Source organism: Notolepis coatsorum (assembly GCF_963971535.1).
Source record: "Notolepis coatsorum genome assembly, chromosome: 7".
NCBI lineage: Eukaryota > Metazoa > Chordata > Actinopteri > Aulopiformes > Paralepididae > Notolepis > Notolepis coatsorum.
Window position 1 is genome coordinate 2,392,040 of NC_140171.1, and position 12,834 is coordinate 2,404,873.

The 12,834-nt window shown below is 48.3% G+C and overlaps 1 protein-coding gene across 1 annotated transcript in view; it reads left to right on the forward strand.

Annotated features, from left to right (window-relative positions):
* The window catches only part of LOC311232584 (uncharacterized protein), a gene marked incomplete at its 3' end in the record, with an annotated part of 110,899 nt that overhangs the window by 22,743 nt on the left and 75,322 nt on the right, over positions 1 to 12,834 (forward strand). The window contains exon 3 of the mRNA XM_084319445.1: positions 5,799 to 5,936. Coding sequence (XP_084175571.1) covers positions 5,830 to 5,936 — 107 coding nt within the window. The 5' untranslated portion in view covers positions 5,799 to 5,829. The remainder of the gene's footprint in view (positions 1 to 5,798; positions 5,937 to 12,834) is intronic.

Genomic DNA, 12,834 nt, shown 5'->3' on the forward strand with positions numbered 1-12,834 from the left:
CCAGAAGACGAGTTTAGGCGTCCTTCCCCGCCATGCTCAAGTTGCCGAAGACGCCGTAACTCGTCTTTGATATCAATATTTCAAAAATCTGTGATCGGATTCATATTTCCCATCCGCTGGCCTGAGACCCACCAAAAAGCCCCACTGAACCCTCTAGCGGTTCAAGAGCGCCATCTGGTGGCCGATCGGCGCAATCGCCAAACAGGAAGTTACTTGGACGATGTGCTGTTCACCCATATTACTTCCGGGCACTCGGTATAGGTTCCGGCACTCTAGCTCGTCACAATACATAGCGATCCGTTGCCAATAACTCGATAAACAACATGATTTGGACGTATATACTATTTGGACGTATATACTATTATATTACATAGTACTACGACTATGCTGGGAGTTCTCACGCTGTCACATTCCAAGCATTCCAAAATGGCCGCGCCAGTGTTGTTGGCTGCTTGTCATCGCTTGCTGTTGCTCCTAATTTGTTCGTTTGTCCTCGCTCTGTTTGTACCGTCGTATGTGTGTGTTGTACACGGCATTATCGTCTATGATCGGCAAACTCTACTGAACATTCGACCCTCTATATGCACCCCGGACGCCAATGGCGGGAATACTCACCGCTGCCTGTTCTCACGTCTTCCTGAGGGAGTATGGGCTCCGCGCTGCCCCTGTTACCGGAGGAAGCGATTCAGAAGGCGGGGTAAACGTGCAGGTAACTCGGTTAAGCTGAGAAGCCTTGCCGGTTCCCGTTCTCCTTCTCCACCGAGCCATCTCCTCCAGCTCTACGACGATGGACCCGATCAGCGCTCTTACTACATCCACAGACGTTCCCTGGAGCCGAGATACATCTCACTTCGCGCGATTACACTTAACGTAAACCTGGATGGGCTGCCGATGGCGGGGATTCCCCCCAGGCCGCGCGCGAAACGCGGGGGGGTAGTCTCTGACAACCTCCGCCCGCTGGTGTGGATACCCCCGTCATCGGATCATACCATCACTGCTGCCCCCGACCCAGTTGAAGTGAAAATGGCTCTGATCAACGCGAATCACATCTCCAACAAAACATTCGTCTTAAATGACTTTGTGATCAAAAACGGACTGGACTTCCTACTGCTAACTGAAACCTGGCTAACCGTTGGCGAGTTTGCGCCTCTCGTTGAATTATGCCCCAATGACTGCAATTTCTTCAGCGCACCCAGATCCTCCGGACGAGGAGGAGGTCTGGCCGTGCTGTTTAAAAAAACCTTCAACTGCCGCGCTCTCAACTGTGACAATTTCTCCAGCTTCGAGGTACAGTTGATTATGCTAGACTTGGACTCTCCCCTCCTAATTGTTCTTGTGTATCGACCGCCAAGTAGTAAGAACTTTATTTTACAATTTTCGGATTTTATCTCTACTATTATGTCAAAGCATGACAAAGTTTTGATCCTTGGAGACTTTAACATTCATGTATGCTGCCCTTCCAAGCCTATGGTGTCAGACTTTTTACATCTGATTGACTCGTTTGGTCTCTCCCAGCTCGTCACTGACTCTACCCACAGGTTGGGCCATACACTAGATCTAGTGTTAACATCTGGTTTTCCAGTGTCCGGTTTAATCACAACAAATGCATGCTCATCTGATCATCTTGCTGTTATGTTTACCTTATCTCTGTTACTCCCCACACCCAAACCCCTTCCCCCTGCACGTCTCTCTCGCAACATTAACCCCTCGACTGCCAGTAAGTTCTCCACTGCCTTCATAGCTGCCCCTAACACCTGCACTATTGAAGCCTCTCCCTCCCATCTTAGCACTGAAGAGCTTACATCCCTTTTCAACACCACCTGCCTCTCCACTCTAGACTCTGTAGCCCCCCTTAGACAGAAAAAACCTAAGCCTAAAGGGCAGCCCTGGCTCAATGATAACACCAGAGCCCAGAGAAAAGAGTATAGGAAGGCAGAGCGGAAGTGGAAACGTGACAAACTTCAAGTTTCACTTGAAATGCTTAGGGACAGTCGCATTAACTACCAGCTAGCGGTTAAAGCGGCGAGAATCACATATTTTTCTGACCTCATCAACAATTCCCACAACCCCAGGACCCTGTTCACTACCATCAACTCTCTCATTAGCCCCCCCCCCAGCACCTGCCTGGATGTGTCCCCAGCTAAGTGTGAGGAATTCTCAAATTTTTTCACCACCAAAGTTGAAAATATCAGAAGGAACATCTCACCCCCCACACGTAATGTAGCTGTCCCTCTGGTCTGCTCATCTACACTGACCTGCTTTCAGCCCATCAGTCTACTCACCCTCACAGAGATAGTTTCCTCTATGAAACCTGCAACCTGCCCCCTTGACACTGTTCCCACTGCTCTCCTGAAACAGGTTTTTCACACAACCGGTCCCAGCATCCTCTCCATTATTAACAGCTCCCTGGCAACTGGTACTGTTCCATCCTGCTTTAAACATGCAGTAGTCCAGCCCCTATTGAAAAAACCAAACCTTGACCCCACCCTGCACAGTAATTACAGGCCCATTTCCAAGCTTCCTTTTCTGTCAAAAATACTTGAAAAGGTTGTTCTGTGCCAATTGTCTCCCTACCTGCACCAGAACAGCATCCTGGAGACATTTCAGTCAGGGTTCAGGACTGGCCATAGCACAGAATCAGCCCTCCTTAAAGTGTCAAATGACCTACTCCTCGCCGCTGACAACCGTGACTGCTCTATTTTAATGCTGCTTGACCTCAGTGCAGCCTTCGACACTGTTGATCACACCATTTTATTAGATCGTCTCCAACATGGGGTTGGTGTCAGTGACACTGCATTAGCATGGTTTTCCTCCTATCTCACAAATAGAAGCTTTGCTGTCAACATCGCCAACTGCTCCTCCCCCTCAACCTCCCTCTCCTGTGGGGTCCCACAAGGGTCCATCCTTGGCCCGATCCTGTTCTCCCTTTACATGCTACCCCTTGGTCCAATCATTCAGAAGCACAACATCTCTTTTCACTGTTATGCTGACGACACACAGCTTTATGTTTCCCTGAAACCCAACAACCAGTCTCTACTTAACAGTCTCATATCCTGCCTGGATGATGTTAAATGTTGGATGGCACAAAACTCTCTACAACTAAATCAAAACAAATCCGAAATAATCCTCTTTGGTCCCCCAGACGCTGTCACCACCCTTACCAACAGCCTTGGCAACCTGTCCTCCCTGGTCAAGCCGTATGTCAAGAACCTAGGTGTCATTTTTGATCCACAATTTAAATTTGACAGACAAGTAAACTCAGTGGTAAAGGCATGTTTTTTCCAACTACGCACCATTGCCAAACTCAAAGCCCTTCTCTCCCCTGCAGACCTTCAGAGAGTCATTCACGCCTTCATTTCATCTAGATTAGACTACTGCAACTCCCTCTATATAGGCATTAACCAGTCTTCCCTGTCCCGCTTACAACTGGTACAAAACGCTGCTGCCAGACTGTTGACCGGAACCCGCAAGAGAGACCACATCACCCCTGTCCTTGCCTCCCTTCATTGGCTCCCAGTACGCTACAGGATAGATTTTAAGGTTCTCCTATTTGTTTTTAAAGCCCTTAATGGTCACACACCCTCCTACATCTCAGACCTCCTATCCCCCTATTCCAACACCAGGTCCCTCAGGTCAGCCGATCAGAGGCTCCTGACAGTCCGGAGGTCTAACCTCAAGCTCAGGGGGGGCCGTGCCTTTGCTGTCGCAGCCCCTGAACTGTGGAACAGCATCCCCACCTCCATTAGGCTCGCCCCCTCGATAGATGCCTTCAAATCGAGGCTCAAAACCCACTTCTACCTACTAGCCTTTCCCGTTCACTGACTCATGCCCTGTTTTTCTATGTGTTTGCCTGTGTGCCCTCCCATAAAACGGAGTGTGATTGTTGTCTATATGTATCTTATGGATTTATGTATTTACCCTCTGTACAGCACTTTGGTTGACACGCGTCATGTGAAATGTGCTTTATAAATAAATTTGATTGATTGATTGATTGATTATACAAGCTGGAAATGGACCGGATATTTTTACATCCCATAATGGAAAACTGTCTACCCCACGCTGATCGCCCAACGGCCCGCGGAGACTGGGGTGAGTTTTAGCGTGTAATATTTCCGTGTTCGACACTAACTGCTATGATGAACATTTGACCCACATTAGATGAATGGTATAACGCTGCCCACGGAATTATAAACGCCCCCTCGCCCATCCGGTCAACATCAGATGACGTGTAGTAACTTCCAGAAGTCCGTCCAGTTGGATTTTCTTATATCGCGCAGATTGCTATCAAACTGTATTTGATCATCAATATAATGCATTTGGGGCTATAAATCACGTTCTGGAGAAAGCTGCAGAAAGAGATGAAAACATACTTATACTTTAGATCATATTTTAGTATGAATATGTGAATGAAAAAGTTTAACGTTCATACACCCTGAACAATACATATAGGACATTGAATGGGCCCTAATAATGGCAATTTAGCAATAGAATTTAAAAAGTTATAGCCCTGCAAAGAAGGGGAACTTCTCCATAGACAAATAGAGCTGGCAACCTATGGTATATCATGAATTTAGCCTTAGGCAATCAAAGTGTTAATATCGCAATCCATACCGAATCCGTTTCAGTGTGTACCGTACCGTACCGAACGGTTGTGTAGTGTACCGAACAAATACAACGGTATGTTAACCACTAACGACTGCCCACTGGGGGCTGTTTTTTTCACAATCTAATATAATTATTATTATATATATATTTTTTACAAGTCTATTACAGGAAAAAAATTATTTAACATTTCTATTGTACATTTTCCATCTTTTTTTCTTTTTTTCCCTTCATTTCCCCTTCCCCTCCCTGATTCCCACCCCATCCCCCCCACACCGAGGTTGTTGACAAACGCATCTGCAAAACATACAAACACATAGCATAGATGTTGCTGGGAAAGACACCAACAACAATATCAATCCGACCCATCTGCATTATGCACAATTGTTTAGATAAAAAGAGATAAAGAAAAAACGATACAAGTCTATTATTAATTTCAATATAGAATATTTGTTAACAGCCCTACAAGTAAAATTAGTTACTGCACACTACATCACCCGTGAGTGGAACATGGAAAGCCAAACTTTCCCCCACTGTACCGAAAACCCGTACCGAACCTTGACTTCAAAACCGAGGTACGTACCGAACTGTGGTTTTTGTGAACCGTTACACCCCTAGTATTGCTTAATTGATTGATTGTAATTTGGGTTTGTCTCTGTAGGAGGAGCTTCCAGGATAAAGCCTGGGATAGAAGATCCTCTCGGGGGGAAGAGAAAGTAGAAGGAGAAGTAGAAGCAGGCTTGGAAGAGAGACACAGCCTTGCTGGAACTAGTTCTCATAGCCAAGGGCCTAGTTGTTGTGTGATATTTAGTTTGTATGTAAAGTTGAATAGTTTTGTATTTTTGCTCTTATTTTCAAATGGAATTTCTTTATATGTAAATGCTATGTTATTGTAATTAGTTTGGCTGCAGCCTGTTTTTCCACTGGTGAACAAAAGAAGAGAAAATAAAAACAAACCACCGGGTGTTGACGACCTTCCTCAGACTCTATTGTTCCACCGCTTGGCCACATCCTAACAATGGTCAATAACAAATAAATATACAGTGATATAAACAGTTACCATCCAACAATCTAAATATACCGTGATAAACATTTTATATCCATACCCACCGGGTGGCACCCCCCCCATATTGTATCACTTGTGCTATAAGCTTTGAATAAACTATTTTTCTTTTTCTTTTTATATATTTGTACAGAAAGACGGCAGACACTGAAGTCAAACGCCTGATGGAAGAAGAAGCTGAGGACAAGGTGCAGGAGAGGAGGACAGAAGAGAGGGATGATAACATGGAAGGTCCTCCTACTAAAGAAAACACGGATGAGTCAGCAGAAGGGTGAGAACGCTCTTTCATCTCAAGATAATCTGTTGATATCCTAGAGTTCCATAGTAAGTACCTTTTTATTCCTAAAGCACATTTTAAACAAAGTGATGGCACTATAAATAAAACACAGTAAAAACATGGTAAAAAAGAAAGCAATACATATACGACAAATACGATTAAACAAGTACGTTTACAAGTAAATATACAACATGAAACCGAGTAGGTGTGAGATCAGACTATCCAGGCTAAAAAAGCCCAGTTTAAAAGCTAAAAGGCCTGGCAAACAGGTCTGCGATCAGGTAGGTTTATACCATCAGACCGGGGGAGGACCGAGCCCTCCGACCCTCCCTAATGGAGGGATACCCTCCCTATTGGAGGACGGGAGGGAGACGGATCCGACCGTGCGAAGAGGAACTCAAGCAACTCAACGCACAGGGTGAGCAGATCGTGGCTTGACCCCACGACTACGCACACGCACAACCCGCATGCCACCAGGGAACGAACGGAAGGAACAACCCTTGTTACTGCCCCCAAAATCACGGGGTCAAGAGCAACTCAACCCCGTGGCAAGGCCGTAGCAGCGGAGCGCGAAGGAAGACCCAGACCCACTGAAGGGACTGGATCCCCTGGAAAAAGGGGGGCCCGGAGAGGTCAATGACGCCAGGCATCAAGACCCCACCAGGCGGTCACTTAGTGACACCGCCCCCCACATCGCCAGCGTATTCGGACAGGGCCCCTCCAAGAGCGGGCCCTTTCCCCCAATAGTACACCGCCTGGCACACTGACCCTGCAACACAGGCAGTCAGCATGGCCGTAAACCATTCAAAAGGTTAACCAACGGAAGCAGGCAGCGCACCGGGGAAACCAGGCAACAGGCTGTAGACCCGAGCCTGGAGCACTGCGGACGAGACAGGCGCCAAAGGGGTCAACTGAAAACAGCCCCCCCGGCGGAAGGGGCGTATGCTGGCGTTGTTGCGCACCATGACAAAGCCTCCATCAAAAAAAAACCACCCAGAGGGGTCGAGGCAGAGAAGGCTGACACGATTGGCAGACGTCATGAACGTGCAGGGGCACACTCAACCGGGTAACCCGGGAGTTGACTCTGCTCCAACACACCAGGGAATCAACCACCATCTTGGTACCACATACGGTGATTGTTCCTATAACCCCTCAAGAAAAAAGGGTTATCCCAGGCCTACGGTTTCAACGAAACATTACTTCGGACCGGGCCCGGCGGCTCGGGAAGCACACAGGGTTACCAGAGGAGGTCCAGAAGACCACCCCAACAGCCCCCTCTTCGCCATGCATGAGAGGAGCGAAAGAAGGAGAACCAGACCCTTATAATAGTGCCAGGTACAACGTGTACCCAACAAAGGGTCTCCATAACGCCTAACCCCGTGACACCCGGGCCGACCCGGCATTTTTCCCCCCGAAAAAAGCACAAGTCCCTCAGGGTACCAGAACAGCACATCCCCGGCGGACAACGGGTTAACTAACCTGGACCAGCGCGACCAGAACCAGTCCCGTGTCCTAACCACGCCGACATGCCCACTCCAGGAGAGGGGGCAGGTATGCGTGTTGATCTAAAACATGAAAAGAGGGCGCCACCCAGACGGTCCTATTTATACCGCGCTCAGTGGCCCACCCCAAGGGCGTGAGACCCCTCTACTATGTTCTGATCTATTCCGTTAACATCCCCCAGATATGAATGAGAATCCGTCGAGACCCAGTAACAGGCTCTCGGAAGAGGAAATAATCCCACATCCCAGTTGCCCTATAAAAACGCTGTTTTAACAACAAGCAACCAAGGCGTACTAGCCTCCCGCATGATTCTTAACAGAAACACCCCGAGCCAGCACTATGTATGCGTCGGGACCCAAAACATATCAATGGACAGTCTAACCAGACCCCACATTGATCCTTCAAGGCGCCTGGGAGAACGACAAGAAGGTTGTCGTGCTTCATATTCTCCACTCTTTTTTATTAAAAAAGAAAAACACCGACTGACATGAATCCCACGTGACGCAGCCGAGGGTAAAAATTGTTTACATTTTTACATCCCGCCACCTTCACCACAGAGGAGAGACGGAACTCCTCAGAGAGACTTCCCACGTGAGCCATAGATTGAAAAGTCACGGTAACATTGAGTCATGTGACCAACCGACTCAAGTTACACGTATATCGAGCGTAGTAGAACAGTAAGTTCCTACGCTCTGCCCCGACAACTTGACAACAATAGACCGTACATATGGGTCTAAACTCACGGAAGCCGGCGTCTAATAGAAACGAGCCTAGTGACGTTTGTTATGACGGGGGGAAACCCAAGACTCAATCGCCTGTGATAGGTGCGGAGTCTGGGAAACCCTTCCCCCCCCCCCCCCCTGTGCCAAGCTGCCTAACAGCTTGACCCTGACCGAATGAAAAGAGAGTCCCAGAAACCCCCTGACCAATCAGAAGAGGGAAGGAGGGGTTTATCCGGTACCCCCTCGCAAGCCCAACCCTCGCATATGACAACAACAGCCATATGATACCTTCAGTAGCAATGCCAATGGATAGCGCAAGCTAATCCAATGCACGCTAGCCACAGACGCATCTGTGAACAGGGTTTATAGCAAGGCCAAGTTGTGTGTGTGTGAACCCGACACCCGTATCTATGTTGTAAGACACAGAAAATCTGATAGAGAGAGAGCGGCTGAGCTGTGATACGTTTTCATAAGAGCATTACTGCAAACCAACACAATAGTGTTGCAGCTCAATATCACTGTTTAAGCAACAGAGCACACAACTAACCTCTACCTTTATGTGAAGATTCAGGTCGAGGCAGAAAAAACCCTTTTTCAACCGAGTGTAGGCTGCAGGCCTTGCTTAACCTCTAACATGAAGTAACGTCTAGCCCTCCTATCAAACCCATACTAGCGAAAGATTCACACGTTGCATCCCCATCATATGTTTGGTGAATAAACACACAGTTTGTTAACAAAAAATACAGTCCCTCCTTAGGAGGGACTCTTTATTTTTCAACAAATCATAGTGGGGCCGGGAAGGGAACAGGGGGGGACCACACAGGGAAAAAGTCAACTGAACTTTAGCAACGCCTGCCACGAGCCGTGTGGAGCCCCGGAGGGACGGTAAACGATCGGCGGCTGGTCTCGACGATCCCTACCGTCACCTCCGGGTGTAGATGGGCCGGCTGCAGTGGCGGAGGCGCCCTCTCTCCTCCTGGCCTTCTTCGCCGAAGGTCCAGCAGTGGCGGTGGTACTGTAGCAGCGGCGGCCATGGCGGAGGAACCGCAACGACGCGGCGGCCGTCTGACTCCACCGGCAACATCGGGCGGGGGGAAATGAGGCTGGAGCACGGAACGCTCCTCCTGCATCTCCCTGCAGGTTGAGGTCATCAGCTGCAGTGCCGACCCGAATAGTCCAGCCTCGGAGAGGGGTGCCGTCAGAAGGGGAGTCCTCTTCTTCTCCGGCACACGCGCCTGCTCCAGCCAAAGGTGGCGCTGGATCAGAGTGGCCAGGGCGCGCACTTTCCCAGTGGCTATAGCCTGCGGCTGAATCAGATGCAGGATGGCTCCTGCCGACTGGGCGAGCTGATCATGCTGTAAATCAGTCAGCTCCGTGCCGCCCGTCAATATCCCGGACATGAATCTCGCCAGCTGCGCAATGTTGGAAGTGGCAGCTAGAGATTGTGTCCCGGAGATAAATGACTGGTCACTCCAATACACCAACCGCCTCGCCGATTTCCCTTGGGGAACCGGCTTCCGTAACGGCTCCCACACCACCTCAGGACAAAGGAGCGCCGCCATCGGCCTATCAAGCCCTCCTTCATGCCGTCTACCAAACCCGCCACCCGCGTGACTTGCACGTAGGCGGGAGTAAGGCCCATGATGTCGGAGACCACCTGTCCCTGACGGACGTAGGCCGCCATTGAAGGGAAAAATGGGTAGACAACGTCCACCCCTCTCACCGGGCGATGTTGCCATAGATGACCTATGAGATCATCAGGGACAGGAACAGGCTGCGGCAGCGGCACGCCGTTTGTGACTGCCGCCGCCGCCATGAGCTCGGGGAACAAAGCACGCAGTTCCCCCTGCATACTTTCCCCCTCCGAGCCCGCGTCCCTCACATGCAGCAGACTACTGGTTAAGGAGCCACATTCTGATGTGGTTGATGGCAGGGCATCCCGCCGCCGAGTCGTAGGTTCTAACCCAACATCTGCGGACGAGGAACCCCAAGGAGACATCTCACCCCCCTCCAGTGTTACCTGGACGGGCGGGAGACATGTCTCCACCGGGCCTTCAAACAAGAACCCGTCCGCCTCTATCATGTAGTCCTCTGTTTCCATCGGCCATGTAGAGACAGACGCATCCTCATCCGGCTCCAGAAATTCACCAAAACCAGGCCGTTCGTGTCTGCAAGCCACCATCTTGCGACGGGAGCGAGCTGACGCAAAAAGTTTGCGTCTCAAATCCCCCGCAACCAAAGGCACCGGCCGCCCAACAGCGGACGACTCCCCGGAAGCAAAGGAACCAGAGCCGGAACCAGGCCATCGCACAGGAGACGGCACTGGTGCACCAGCTCCTTGGAGAGGCAAACTACCCATCGGACGCCTACCGGGCGTGGCTGCGGACCACGAGAGAGGCCTCAACCCCGCTCCAAGACGCACGACAGAGGCGGCAATGGAGAACCGCTGGTGAAGAGTGGCGTTGCGAGCGCGACCCTCCGAGGTAGACATTATGACTTAGCTTTTTTCTTATGAATATATGAGCGAAGAAAAAAGCAAGAAAAATTTAAACCGTATCAACTTTCTTCAACTAACAACCTTGTCAAGTGTGGGTATCTACTGAAGGCACTTCCTTGTGGTGAAAGTGAAGAAGGAGGCGAGTAGGTGACCACACACCTGCTTATGAAGGTAAGCAGATAGGGGTGTGGCCAGACAAATGTTGGTATGTAAAGGTACATTGTGGAATTTTTTATTCAGTGCTCGTGCACGAAGTGAAGTGCGTGCAGACTGACGCTGAGCGGAGCCAGAATGAAATAGAACCTGGTAAAAAGGTAGGTTTTTAACCTGGTAAACAGGTAGGTTATTAACCTGGTAAACAGGTAGGTTATTAACCTGGTAAACATGTAGGTGTCATGGTTTTTGCCTTATTTCACCTTTCTGTGAGGGACAGCTGTCTATTTTTGCTTTATTTCACCTCTCTGTGAGGGATAGCTGTCAATCCCTGTTCCCTGTGGTTAATTGCCTCATGCGTCGGCAGGTGTGTGGGCTTGATTGCACCTGATGCAGTGCAGCTGTGCCTATGGCCATGTGGAGTCTATTTAAGTTTGGAGATCGCAGTGTCAACTGCTTTTTCATTTACTAGTGTTGGCTGTCCTTTTGGTCACGCTCATTATATTGAAGTGTAGTCTGATCTCTGATTCAGAATTGAGCTTTATGGTAGTCATTCTTATTTTAGGCTACTCATGTGATTCTACACATAAACTCCCTTAGTGGAGGTTTATTGTTTTACTTTTTCCAATATAAACTCCTTTATTAGGAGGTGTCCTTGTGGCTTATTTACTTTTATACTATACCTCTTTATTGAGAGTAGTCCTGTTTTTTGGGACTTGATTTATTTTCTTAATTACTCACTTTGAGATTTCCACCTGTAAAGGTTGTTTTCGGTTGTTGAATTTTTTCCCTCTCCTAAGATATCTGCGTAAGCAGTCTAGTGGTTGTCCATTTTACGGATAACTTTAAGAGTCTGTTATCTGCTCATGACCCACACACACACAGCCCTTGATTGATTGATTGAAAACTTTATGAACAGATTGCAGAATGGGTACAGTACAGCTCAATACACACAATTGTTAAGGGGATGCAGACCAGAGAAAGACTTTCGTCTTGTTTACATCAGGGTCCCCCATTTTCAATTCATCAGGACATATATGACATACATGACATACAGATAGACAGTACTGCTACATCTATACATTTATGACATACCAGATTTGCAAATACAGTACTGTTTGTGATACAAAAATTGTCGAGAAAAGGGAGTATATACATTTGACGTAAAAACTGTACATTGGAGGAGGTGGGGTTGGGTGGGGGGGGGTTGGGTAGGAGGTGTTGGGGGGGGAAACACTGTACACCTGTACAAGCAAAACTGTACATTGGAATATTGACAACCATACTAGGTAATTTACTGTACATTGGAGGGGGTTGGGTTAGGATATTTACAGGGGCCAGTTTCTAATTGCAGTCACCCGTAGGTGTTCCTTGAGAGTGGTTTTGAAAGTGGGTAGTGATTCACATTCCTTTACAGCTTTAGGTAGGGCGTTCCACATTGATGTGGCATAATTGCGAAACGTGTTTAGTCCCTTGTTTGAGCCGAATCTGGGTTTAACATGATTTGTGGAGCTCCCTCTGGTGTTGTGATCGTGGTATTCACTGACCTTTGTGACCTTTGGGAAGTATTTTGACATGTACATGGGTACCTTGGTCGTGTAGTGTATCTTGTAGACCAGGCCCATTGCAAGTTGCTGTACTCTGTTGTCTACTCTAAGCCATCCTAGGTTGTCAAAGTGGGCAGGGGTGAGGTGGGTTCTAGGAGTAAGGTCAAGCAGTAGTCTGACCAGTTTGTTTTGAGATGTTTGTAATTAACAGGTAGGTTATTAACGTGGTAAACAGGTAGATTATTAACGTGGTAAACAGGTAGGTTATTAACCTGGTAAACAGGTAGATTATTAACCTGGTAAACAGGTAGGTTATTAACCTGGTAAACAGGTAGGTTATTACTATTAACCTGGTAAACAGGTAGGTTATTAACCTGGTAAACAGGTATATTATTAACCTGGTAAACAGGTAGGTTTTTACAGGGAGCACCTCACGGTCGCCCGTAGTCTTCAGTCTTGACTTGTATTCA